This window comes from Amblyraja radiata, chromosome 5 (genome assembly GCF_010909765.2).
Source record: "Amblyraja radiata isolate CabotCenter1 chromosome 5, sAmbRad1.1.pri, whole genome shotgun sequence".
NCBI classification, from domain to species: Eukaryota; Metazoa; Chordata; class Chondrichthyes; order Rajiformes; family Rajidae; genus Amblyraja; species Amblyraja radiata.
The window spans coordinates 27,958,540-27,971,390 of record NC_045960.1 but is presented as its reverse complement, the minus strand read 5'-3'; the positions used below and the strand labels follow the sequence as shown (position 1 = coordinate 27,971,390).

Genomic DNA, 12,851 nt, shown 5'->3' with positions numbered 1-12,851 from the left:
TGAGTTCAGCGGTCTCAGACTCCTTGCTTGCCGTCAGCTGTTTAAGCAGTAGTATCCGGACCACACAGAGACTCGACAAAGAAGTGGGAGTAGTCGGAAATCGCGAAAAATCAATCGAGTAATTCCAGTGCATGGAACCCAGAACTAAAAATTAAAGCATTGCTGGCCCAGAGCCCACCACTGGACTTTCCGATTCACTCAGTCAAGGCTGGAGACTGGGTATTAATAAAAACGTGGAAAGAAGAAAAGCTGCAAGCTAAGTGGACTGGACCCTACTTGGTATTACTAATCACGGAGACAGCAGTACGAACAAAAGAGAAAGGGTGGACTCACGCAAGTCGAGTTAAGGGTCCTGTGGAGGCCCCACCAGACGATATCAGCCCGTGGACTGTGCGCAAAGGAAAAGAACCATTGACTTTAATATTTACCAAGAACCCGCAGGAAAAATGAAGATTTCGTATTGGTGGGTCGTGTGTTGGGTGGTTACCCAACTTGTAAGTAATGTAACATGCATAAAAATCACAATATCACAGAATAGAAGGTCCACCACCATCCCATTTAATGTATGTAAAGGAAAATGGTGGTGCGGCTATAGAATGTATGTATGCACCCATCCCTGTAAAGATTGGCACGCGGTGTTTACTTCATCAAAATATGGGTGGCATCGGACCACCTATCAAACTGATAGGTGGAGAGTATATCAAAACCCGAACGAGAAATTGCCAGGACGCGTATATGTGAGCATACAGAGTGTCCAAATACAGGAAAGTGGTAGGTATTGGATATGTGCAGATAAAACAGGGAAGGACGCATGTCTGAAGTTTGAGATAGAAGTAAAGTGAGATGGGAAGATGGGAAGATACGAGGATAGGGGAGAGGTGTTCAAGATAGATGACAGTCAGAATAGGGATCCCGGGGCAACACCAGCACCACCAGTAGTCAGCAATGTCACCAGGGAAAATGAGTCTAAGGATCTGAAGATAATGATAGTAGCAGAAGAAACAGGATTAAGGCAGTTATATAAGAAAGGAATACCAACAGGGGGAAAAGGAGCCAACACCTGGCTTGCCTGGATGATGTACACAGCCAGAAGTATGCAACGAACCAATTGTTACGCCTGCGCTGGAGCTAGGCCTCAGCTGGTCCCAGTACCATTTCCCCTGAATTGGGATGGAACACCTAGGGCTAAGACATGTATACTACAGCTATTCACGAATCCCCTCTTACCAAAGAATGTGATATGCCAGAGTTATCATTACCTATTTCCGGCCAGCAACAACAATACAAAGGGCCGAAGGGAAGACCCTCGACCTCCTCCATTTACCATTCCTTTTGGGGAGGAGGGGTTTGAGTGCTATACAAGAAATAACCCAGAGGGACAGGACATGGGGGAGGTGCTCAACTGCAATAAGACGTATAATATAACGGCTGAGGAACAGGGGCCACTGTTCAATAGCTCCTGGCTGAAAAAGCAGATAGTCAGTAGAGCCGATGTCTGGTGGTGGTGCGGGGAGAATACCCTGTGGCCCCGGTTACCGGGGTCATGGACGGGAACCTGTACCCTCATACAACTGATGATGCCCTTCACCATAGCAGTAGAACATGCTGTAGAACTCGATAAAGGAAGCCGACGACAAAAGAGAAAGGTGAGAGGATCATTCGACACACATCTATATAGATGCGATAGGGGTGCCAAGAGGGGTACCCGATGAATTTAAAGCCAGAAATCAGATAGCTGCGGGCTTTGAGTCCATACTCTTCTGGTGGTCCGCAATTAATAAAAATGTGGACTGGATCAACTACTTATACTACAATCAACAACGCTTTATAAATTACACTCGAGATGCAGTTGAAGGATTAGCGGAACAACTGACAGCTACCAGCCAAATGGCCTGGCAAAATCGCATGGCCTTGGACATGCTACTGGCTGAGAAGGGAGGGGTGTGTGTAATGTTTGCCGAACAATGTTGCACATTCATCCCCAACAACACTGCTCCGGATGGGTCAGTGTCAATAGCCCTAGCAGGTCTCACCTCTCTGTCTATCGAATTGGCTGAGAACTCTGGAGTAGACACCTCCTGGACCGGGTTTCTAGACTCCTGGTTTGGGAAATGGAAGCACATCTTTACATCAGCCCTAACATCAGTGATAGTCATGGTGGGGTTATTGTGTTTGTTCGGATGTTGTATCATTCCCTGCGTATGGGGATTGGCTCAGCGATTGATAGAAATAGCCCTGACGAAGAACAGTGCTGCCACCATAATGGCCTTCAGAACACAGTATGACCAACGAGAGGAGGATAGGGAAGTGAAGAATATTCTGCTAGCATTAGAAAAGGAGGAGATAGTGTAAATCAAGGGTGCGTAGCAAAAAAGAAAAGGATGGATTGTGAGGAAAGAGTTAACAGACATGGTTGATTTAGACTAGGGATAGAAATAAAACTTAGAAAGAAATGAGGTGTCAGCAGAAGCCAGACTGCTAGTAGAATAGAAAGTAACGATATAAAGAACAGAGAGAAATTCTAGATAAAAAGTAGCAACAGAAATACTTCAGTAGAAGTTTGGGTGGACGTTCCACGACGTTCTCGTGGGAATCTGGGTTTTATGTTATGATTGGAAGAAGCTCAATGGGTGTGAAAATAGTGAAAAGAAATGTATAAAGATAGAAGACATCCCGATCCTCGGTGTGCCTCTAGGGGACATCAGTGGAGAGGCACCTATTCTGCAGAATATGAAAATAATAAAAACACTTCTTTGTCTGAATTTGTCTCAAGAGCATTTGTGATTTTTGAATCTCACAATTGTAATCATGTATTGTCTTTCCGCTGACTGGTTAGCATGCAACAAAGTCTTTTCACTGTACCTCGGTACATGTCACAATAAACTAAACAGAACTGAATAGCAGACGTTTCGGGTCGAGATCCTTCTTCAGACCAACTTGAGTTATTCCAACATTTTATGTCTAACTCGTTGCATTACGTCATAAGGGATAGGAGTAGAATTAGGCCATTTGGCCCATCAAGTCTACTCCACCATTCAATCATGGCTGATATATCGCTCCCTCCTAATCACGTCTGCTTTGATCCGTCATTTTCACACCTTACCCTTTCATATCTCTAGTCTCCCTCTCCCCTAGTTGCCAACTTTCTCACTCCCAAATAAGGGTCAAATTCCCGACGACAATTCGTTGACCGACTTGGCTGTGGCTGGGTGAATGATGAGTTGGCCCGGGTGCTGGACTGCACACAAAGCCCAGCCAGCGGGCCAGCTGAGGAGCTTTGGCCCGGGCCACGCGACGTCGCGCGCAAAGCCCGGCATCCCATCCAACTCATGAACCGATGATCGGCCATGAGAAGAAGGGGTGGTGGTGTCGGCGGTAAGAGAGATTCCGAAGGTCGGACAGCTGGCCAGTCTGCCGACCGACGGGGCTACGGGCGAGGCACTGCTGCTGCACTCTATGGGCTGCACTACATCGGGATGGGTGAGGCGGGGCCGGACACGACGCTCCGACCCGACAGTCCCCTTGAACCGAGTGGTAGCAGTCAAATACGAGACAAGGGCAGTCCCGTATGGGATAAACCAATTTAGCCCAATATACGGCATGTCCTGGCTAATACGGGACAGTTGGCAACCCTACTCTCCCCTGACTCTCAGACTGAAGGGTCTGGACGTCAAAACGTCATTTATTTATTTTCTTCAGAGATGCTGCCCGACCCGCTGACTTCCTCCAGCACTTTGTGTTGTGGATCAAAGATGGATGTGTTGGAACTCCAGTACCACACAGTTTCTTGTATCTCCAACCCTACATTTAATTCTTTAAAAAATATATATATTATTGTTCTTGTCATAACACATTCTTGCTGCACTCACCATGAATGCTACCAGGGTCTCGGAGATGGAGTGTCCCCTATCTGCGCACTCCTGGGCGATCTCCCGGATTATATTCTTAATAACACATTCCGCCTGTGACAGATCCATTTCGGAGCTGTGGGAAGAGAATATATGATCTTAAAAAAAGAGCAAGAAAGATTGTCAGATGTAAGGATCCTAAAGCCAGATGATTGCACTCCCTGCTGTCCTCTGCCTGGGGCCCCAAGTTGTTGTTCCCTGGCTCTGTCCGGTTACCATGGAGACAGACGCCCGACCGCCTTCCACCCGACGCGGCACGTCATCGTAGCCCACCCTCATTGCCGATTGGACAACCGCCCGCCATCCATCCCCATTGAACGACCGCCTTCCACCCGGCCACCCGACGTCGCGCATCATCGACTCCCATCCTTCATCCTGATTGGATGCCTGTCCGCCCTCCGTCCTGATTGGACAGCCCGCTTCCACCCGGCGTCCTGATGTCATGCGTCACTGCCACCCCACCGCCGAAGCCGAAGCGTTTGTTCCCATGGCGACATCAGCATCAGGGAGATCAGGCTATCCCTCTCGGTCGCCAAGTGATGTATGTAACACTTAACACTTGAAATTACAATTGTGTCCTTTCTAAATTCAGATGATAGACTCTAGAGCCTTCGGCCCAAACAGCGATTACCCGCCCCGCACACTAGCGCCACCCCGCACAACAGGGACAATTTACAGAAGCCAATTAACCAACAAACCTGTCCGGCCTTGGAGTGTAGGAGGAAACCGGGGCACCCGGAGAAAACCCACGCGGTCACGGGGAGAACGTGCAAACGTTCAAAGGCAACCTTAGCCTTGGTTAGAAATAGAGGAGAAGGCTAAATAGAAGGAAACCAATTCAGGCTGAATTTGAAGATATGATCAATGCAGTGGCCAAAGATTTTTATTTTTACATGCCCAGCAGTGAGCACCTGGGATGTAATCTATCAGGGCGGCAGAGCAAGATCTGCTTGTTTCATTGGAATTAAAACTCATTTAGCATTTGGGTAAAATAAATTACTTGATCATGTAAGATTAAGGGATGAGATTGCTTTTGTGGATTTGAAAGATTAATAGGGGACAAAACATGACAGTGTCATGGTACACCAGTCATTGAAAGTGGGCATGCAGGTGCAGCAGGCAGTGAAGAAAGCGAATGGTATGTTAGCTTTCATAGCAAAAGGATTTGAATACAGGAGCAGGGAGGTTCTACTGCAGTTGTACAGGGTCTTGGTGAGACCACACCTGGAGTATTGCGTACAGTTTTGGTCTCCAAATCTGAGGAAGGACATTATTGCCATAGAGGGAGTGCAGAGAAGGTTCACCAGACTGATTCCTGGGATGTCAGGACTGTCTTATGAAGAAAGACTGGATAGACTTGGTTTATACTCTCTAGAATTTAGGAGATTGAGAGGGGATCTTATAAAAACTTACAAAACTCTTAAGGGGTTGGACAGGCTAGATGCAGGAAGATTGCTCCCGATGTTGGGGAAGTCCAGGACAAGGGGTCACAGCTTAAGGATAAGGGGGAAATCCTTTAAAACCGAGATGAGAAGAACTTTTTTCACACAGAGAGTGGTGATCATATTGAATGGCGGTGCAGGCTCGAAGGGCCGAATGGCCTACTCCTGCACCTAATTTCTATGTTTCTATGTTTCTAAAACGTCACCTGTCTATTCCCTCCACAAACCCACTGACTTCCTCCAGCATTTAGTGTTTTGCTCAAGATTCCAGCATCTGTAGCTCCTTGTGTTTCCTTCTGTGCTAGTACACCATTTTAATTTGGCCAAGTGCATCTTTGCTCTTTGAAAAATAATGCAATTAGTCAGCCCCGTTCTCTTTGCATAATCTCTACAACCTTCAAGTCGTACATTTGTAGAAATAGTATTAACGCTTAGTTTCATTGAAATTTTATGTTCTTCCCAAGTGCTCTGCAACAGTGCAACATGTTCTCAAAACCATCTGCAAAATGTTTAACTTTAAAAATACATTTATTTAGAACAAAAGTAAAGCTGTACATTGTTTAAAAGTACTCCATCCCTATTTCAGAAAGCTGAGCAGTTTACGATTTCACAATTTTGAGAGAAATGGACAAAAGCTTTCTTATTGGCATCCTCATCTCATCCTCAACATAATGGGAGATTCTGTGCAAATAATTCAACATAATACTGTAAGTGTAGCCATCAGTAATAGTGATGTGTGGAAAAATAAACATAAATCGAAGAGCCTTGGGGAAAGGTTGTCATGAGACACGTATTATTTGGTCTTTGGGAGATTTATAAGCACAATTAATCTCCAGGTTCTTCAAATGTTATATCCTGATCAAATCTAAAGTTCTGGCAATAAAGCAACGTGTAATTTCTGTGTAGAATAATTTATTTGCATTTTATGGGCATGTTTGTCAATTTACTTTCCAAAATAACAAATTCTTTGCATCCCTTCTATTTCTAAAGAAATAAGAATATCAGAATATGACAGTTTAAGAAACGTTTGAGAAACATGCTTGTTTATGTGTGGCAGTTCTTTGTTCCTAATTCACATGAAGAGATGAGTAAGTCAATGGGGTTTTCCCCCCCCACTCACTGCTCATGTAACTTTTACTGTTTGTGAAATATGAGCAAGCAAACAGTCAATACTTAAAGACAATTGGAAAACCACTATCCATTTTGCATTTCCAGAAATATCATCAGTTGGATTTGGTTCATAATATTGTTCCAATTTATTGATATCCTTTAAATTATTTTGAAATATTTTCTATTTTAGCAATTTGTAAAGTTAAAAACAATTCTGAAGTACAAGATTTATTTCAAATAGGTATCTTGGTAAATTTGATTCACATTGATCAGGACTTAATAGTTTTATCAATGTAAAAGCGTGACATCTTAATGTTGAGGTAAGCACTGGAATGAAAGGCAGCTCTCAAATATGATCATTTGTAGTGTTTATACCACTGCTGTCAATGTTTTCTGAAGAGGCATCAAGTTATATCTTATTATTGGCACGGAGTAATATGTTACAAAACCTGGCCACAGTTTCTGTGTGAAGCATATTGCTTTAAAAAGCCCTGCCAATAACACCAAAATAACATTTTACAGTAAAAGATTTTAGGTCATTTTATACTAGAATAATACATTTCAAAGTAATTCTCCATCAAAAGCTCAATGATGGCATTAACCCAGATTTTAAATATGAATAAGGTGTCTAACTTTCAGATTAAATGACTTAAAAAAAACTGTATATACAAATAACTGCTCTTCAATATAGAACGATAATTATGCATGGGGTAGAATTAGGGTTCTTGGTCTCAATGCTCCCATATTCAACAGTGTTTTTAAGGCACAGTATTTGAATAATATAGAAAACAACTTTGCAGAGTCTGGAGCAAATTTTAATGGATACGGGATTCTTTGTACATTCATATAAGCAAAATTACTCCCTTAATGTTTCATGGAGTAAACATTTCTTGGGATGTAGGTAGAGATTACTCGACCTTTTCTTGTTATTGTTTAAAATAATAATTTGGCAAAAAGTTTTATTCTAAACTAAAGACTTACTTTTGAATAGCCCCCAAATCTTTAGTTTATCCTCACAAGAAACCAAATGAGGCCTGAAAGGTTTGAATAGGCCCCAAAATCTCTATCCTTACTGGAGGCCAAATGTCAAACCTGTCAAGGACTCATTTTAAAAAAGAAAAAAAAAAATGGCATCCCAAGTTAGAGTAACTCATTTAATTTTCCCTGCTTCCTTGCCGTTCAATCCTTTCCCAATCTAGTTGATATGTGTTCAATAACGACACTCTACTAAAGTCCAAAGTTAATGTCGCATGGGCCGACGACTCTTACCCTTCCACTTTATGGCATTCAAGATACGGTTCAAATGTTCAGCATGGCAGCACGTCATTTTTCTTCGGATCTCCCCAAAATGAATGGGAACACACTTTGCCAAAACAAACATCAAACTGCAAGCACTGAAACATCTCTGATAATACCTCTCTCTCTCTCTCTCTTAACAAGCTCAACATGGGAACATTTTGTAAACTGCTATAAATTATATGTAGCTTATTTTGGAATATTGCTATAAATTAACACTGCTTAAATAATTATTGCATTGAAGATCAATAAATGAAAACCTTAACATAGTCCAGTTTTTCTAAATTAAAAACACTTCCTATGAACAATTTTGGAACCAAATTCATGATATTCTTCTTGGCTGATCCAGGCACAGTCCAGGGCAGATGAACTCGCCAAGGCAGCACCTCCATTCCACACTGTGAAGTCCCGATTTGCTGGACTTGTAACATGCACATGTCCCGATAGGTCCAGAGGAACCATGGAAGAGATTTCTTTTTGTATTCTTGCTGGTAATCCGGTCAGCATCGTGTTTCCACCTTTGGGAAAGTAAACAGATTTAGAACACCAACCTCCCCTCGTAAAATGTATTTAGCAACTGTCCTTTGCCTTCACTTCTCTTAACCGTATTATACTGTGGCACTAGGTAGCACAGTGGTGCAGCCGGTAGTGCTGCTACCTCACAGCGCCAGAGATCCCATTTCAATCCCGACTTCGGGAACTGTCTTTCTGACGTTTGCACATTCTCCCCGTGTCCGCAAGGGTTTTCTCTGGGTGATTACACAGATTCACCACCATCTGACCAAATAAATTCCTCCTCATCTCCTTTCTAAAGGTACATCGTTTTATTCTGAGGCTATGACCTCTGGTCCTAGACTCTCCCACTAGTGGAAACATCCTCTCCACATCCACTCTTTCCAGGCCTTTTCACTATTGTTAAGTTTCAATGAGGTGTCCCCCTCATCCTTCTCAATTCCAGTGAGTAGAGGCCCAGTGCCATCAAACGCTGTTTAATTTTCTACAGTTTGAATGAAGGAATGAAGTATAGAACTCAAGGATATGTATGGGAAGGAGCATGTGGAGGCTGAATAAAAATGGGAACTGGAGAATACATGTACGTGAAAAGGGAACCTCTGGCACTGGAAATGAGTGCAGAGGGAAGACTGGGGAAAATGCAGTAGATAGCAGCAGAATTAGACCATTCGGCCCATCAAATTTACTCTGCCATTCAATCATGGCTGATCTAACTCTCCCTCCTAACCCCATTCTGCAAAACAGCAGGAAGGTCAGAGGTTGACCTTACATCCATTCGGGATGGTTTATTGACCTAAAGCATTGATGTTATTTCCTTCTGTGCAAATACAAGCCCGATCAATGAGTCGTTCTGGCACTATTGCTGAGGATTCTCTCTGTTCCAAGCGTGAGCCCTGGTCACTTTCAGCAGTGAGTGAGCAGCTGAAAGGAGGAGCAGTTCAGTAGATTTAAAAAGCAACATTAGTGTGAACGACTGTGAAGAAGGATCTCGATCCAAAACGTCACCCATTCCTTTCTCCAGAGATGCTGCCTATCCCACTGAATTACTCCTGTTTTTTGTGTCTATCTACTGTATAATTGGGATGTTATTTTGATACATATCAACAGTCAATTTACCTGAAAGAATAATGTTTGTAAAAAAGGTTTTCCGCAAGTCCACATCACAGAGTATAATGGAGCGGAGAAGACTTTCGTGAATTCCATAGTGATCCCTTCCAATTACCTCAGGTTTGAACAAGACCTCTGGAGCCCTGGAATAGAGGGGCAGATGAAATTCATGAAGAATTTATGTACATTTTAATCAGAAAGAACATTCACATAACATCTCAAATTCTAGCATAGCATGAAAGAGTGTGAAACCCCCAATCTAAGTTTTTCACGTTCTTTGAGATTCAAGATTCAAGAGAATTTATTGTCATGTGTCCCTGATGGGACAATGAAATTCTTGCTTTGCTTCAGCACAACAGAACATAGTAGGCATTGACTACAAACAGATCAGTGTGTCCATATACCATTATATAATATATACACACATGAATAAATAAACTGATAAAGTGCAAATAACAGATAATGGGCTATTAATGTTCAGAGTTTTCTCTGAGCCAAGTTTAATAGCCTGATGGCTGTGGGGAAGGTAGCAGGGAGATGAGTGTGTGGCCAGGATGGTGTGGGTCCTTGATAATACTGCCAGCCTTTTTGAGGCAGCGACTGCGATAGACCCCCTCGATGGAAGGGAGGTCAGAGCCGATGATGAACTGGGCAGTATTTACTACTTTTTGTAGTCTTTTCCTCTCCAGGGCGCTCAAGTTGCCGAACCAAGCCACGATGCAACCAGTCAGCTGGTTGACTGCTCTCTACTGTGCACCTGTAGAAATTAGAGAGAGTCCTCCTTGACATACCAACTCTCCGTAATCTTCTCAGGAAGTAGAGGCACTGATGTGTTTTCTTAATAATTGCATCAGTGTTCTCGGACCAGGAAAAATCTTCACAGATGTGCACGCCCAGGAATTTGAAGCTCTTAACCCTTTCAACCATCGACCTGTTGATATAAACGGAACTGTGGGTCCCCATCCTACTCCTTCCAAAGTCCACAATCAGTTCCTTGGTTTTGCTGGTGTTGAGGGCCAGGTTATTGTGCTGGCACCATATGGACAGTCGCTCGATCTCTCTACTATACTCTGACTCATTCCCATCAGTGATACGTCCCACAACAGTGGTCATCAGCGAAATTGATGATGGAGTTTGAACTATGACCGGCTACGCAGTCATGAGTATAGAGTGAGTACAGCAGGGGGCTGAGCACGCAGCCTTGAGGTGCTCCCGTGCTGATTGTTATCAAGTCTGACACATTTCCACCAATACGAACAGACTGTGGTCTTTTAATGAGGAAGTCGAGGATCCAATTGCAGAGGGATGCGCAGAGACCCAGTTCTGAGAGTTTGGTATCCAGCTTGGAGGGGATGATTGTATTAAATGCCGAGCTGTAATCAATGAATAACAGCCTGACGTATGAGTTTTGTTGTCCAAGTGGTCTAGAGCGGAGTGGAGGGCCAGCAAGATCGCATCCACCGTTTATCTGTTGTGGTGGTAAGCGAACTGCAGTGGGTCCAGGTTTTTGTCGAGGTAGGAGTTGATTTGCGCCATGATCAACCTCTCAAAGCACTTCATCACCACAGGCATTAGTGCCACTGGTCGATAGTCATTGAGGCACGTCACCTTACTCTTCTTGGGCACTAGTTCAAGTTCAAGTTCAAGTTAGTTTATTGTCATGTGTCCCTGTATAGGACAATGAAATTCTTGCTTTACTTAAGCACACAGAAAATAGTAGGCATTTACTACAAAACAGATAAATGTGTCCATATACCATGATATAAATATATACACACATGAATAAATAAACTGATAGTGCAAATAACAGAAAGTGGTTGGTAATAATCAGAGTTTTGTCCGAGCCAGGTTTAATAGCCTGATGGCTGAGGGGAAGTAACTATTCCTGAACCTGGTTGTTGCAGTCTTCAGGCTCCTGTACCTTCTACCTGAAGGTAGCAGGGAGATGAGTGTGTGGCCCGGATGGTGTGGGTCTTTCATGATACTGCCAGCCTTTTTGAGGCAGCGACTGCGATAGATCCCCTCGATGGAAGGAAGGTCAGAGCCGATGATGGACTGGGCAGTGTTTACTACTTTTTGTAGTCTTTTCCTTTCCAGGGCGCTCAAATTGCCGAACCAAGCCACGATGCAACCGGTCAGCATGCTCTCGACTGTGCACCTGTAGAAATTAGAGAGAGTCTTCCTTGACAATCCGACTCTCCGTAATCTTCTCAGGAAGTAGAGGCGCTGATGTGCTTTTTTGATGATTGCATTAGTGTTCTCGGACCAGGAAAGATCTTCAGAGATGTGCACGCCCAGGAATTTGAAGCTCTTGACCCTTTCAACCATCGACCCGTTGATATAAATGGGGCTGTGGGATCCCCCTCCTACTCCTTCCAAAGTCCACAATCAGTTCCTTGGTTTTGCTGGTGTTGAGGGCCAGGTTATTGCGCTGGCACCATATGGACAGTTGCTCGATCTCTCTTCTGTACTCTGACTCATCCCCATCAGTGATACGCCCCACAATAGTGGTGTCGTCAGCGAACTTGATGATGGAGTTCGCACTGTGGTTCGCTACGCAGTCATGGGTATAGAGTGAGTACAGCAGGGGGCTGAGCACGCAGCCTTGAGGTGCTCCCGTGCTGATTGTTATTGAGGCTGACACATTTCCACCAATACGAACAGACTGTGGTCTGTGGACGAGGAAGTCGAGGATCCAGTTGCAGAGGGATGCGCAGAGACCCAGTTCTGCGAGTTTGGTAACCAGTTTGGAGGGGATGATTGTGTTAAATGCCGAGCTGTAATCAATGAATAACAGCTAGTATAGTTGATGCCCTTTTCATGCAGGTGGGAACCTCAGGCCTCAGAAGCGAGAGGTTGAAAATGGCCGTAAAAACTCCAGCCAGTTGGTCTGCACAGGTTTTTAGAACACGACCGGGTATACCATCAGGTCAGGCGCTTTTCGAGGGTTCACCCCTCTGAAGGATTTCCTGACGTTGGCCTCTGTGACCGAGACTTAAATACCATCACAGCGAATGGGGGATCGGGAAGGCACATCGATGCGTATCAAAGCGTGCGTAAAATGCATTGAGCTCATCAGGGAGTGATGTTTCGCCGACATTCAAGGTGCCTCCTGGTTTCGCCTTGTAAGAGGTGATTGCAGTCAGGCCCCGCCACAGCTGCCGAACATCTGTCTCATCCTCCAGTTTGGAGCAGAAGTCCCTTTTGACCTTTTTGATGGCCTTACCAAGGTCGTATCTGGACTTCTTGGAGACCACTATATCATCAGACATGAATGCCCGGTGTCTGGTCTTCAGAAGAGTGCGGATCTCAAAGTTCATCCAAGGTTTCTGATTGTGAAACACTCGGAAGGTTTTTGTAGGGATACAGACCTCCACACATTTCTTAATAAAGTCTGTAATGACTGTGGCGTATTCGTTCAAGTCCTTTGCCGAGTCCTTGAACATAGCCCAGTCTACAGACTCCAAACAGTCCT

General features: G+C 44.1%; 2 protein-coding genes across 4 annotated transcripts in view; both read right to left on the bottom strand.

The window, feature by feature from the left end:
- cfap206 (cilia and flagella associated protein 206) overlaps positions 1 to 4,136 on the bottom strand; it is a 40,014-nt gene extending 35,878 nt beyond the window's left edge. The window contains exon 1 of the mRNA XM_033020841.1: positions 3,870 to 4,136. Coding sequence (XP_032876732.1) covers positions 3,870 to 3,977 — 108 coding nt within the window. The 5' untranslated portion in view covers positions 3,978 to 4,136. The remainder of the gene's footprint in view (positions 1 to 3,869) is intronic.
- Positions 4,137 to 5,859: 1,723 nt separating this feature from the next.
- LOC116973120 overlaps positions 5,860 to 12,851 on the bottom strand; it is a 79,302-nt gene continuing 72,310 nt past the window's right edge. For all 3 annotated transcript variants that reach the window (XM_033020833.1, XM_033020836.1, XM_033020834.1), the window contains exons 22-23: positions 9,386 to 9,519; positions 5,860 to 8,274 (exon numbers count right to left, since the gene is read on the bottom strand). In XM_033020833.1, the coding sequence (XP_032876724.1) occupies positions 8,042 to 8,274; positions 9,386 to 9,519 (367 nt within the window). In that variant the 3' untranslated portion in view covers positions 5,860 to 8,041. The remainder of the gene's footprint in view (positions 8,275 to 9,385; positions 9,520 to 12,851) is intronic.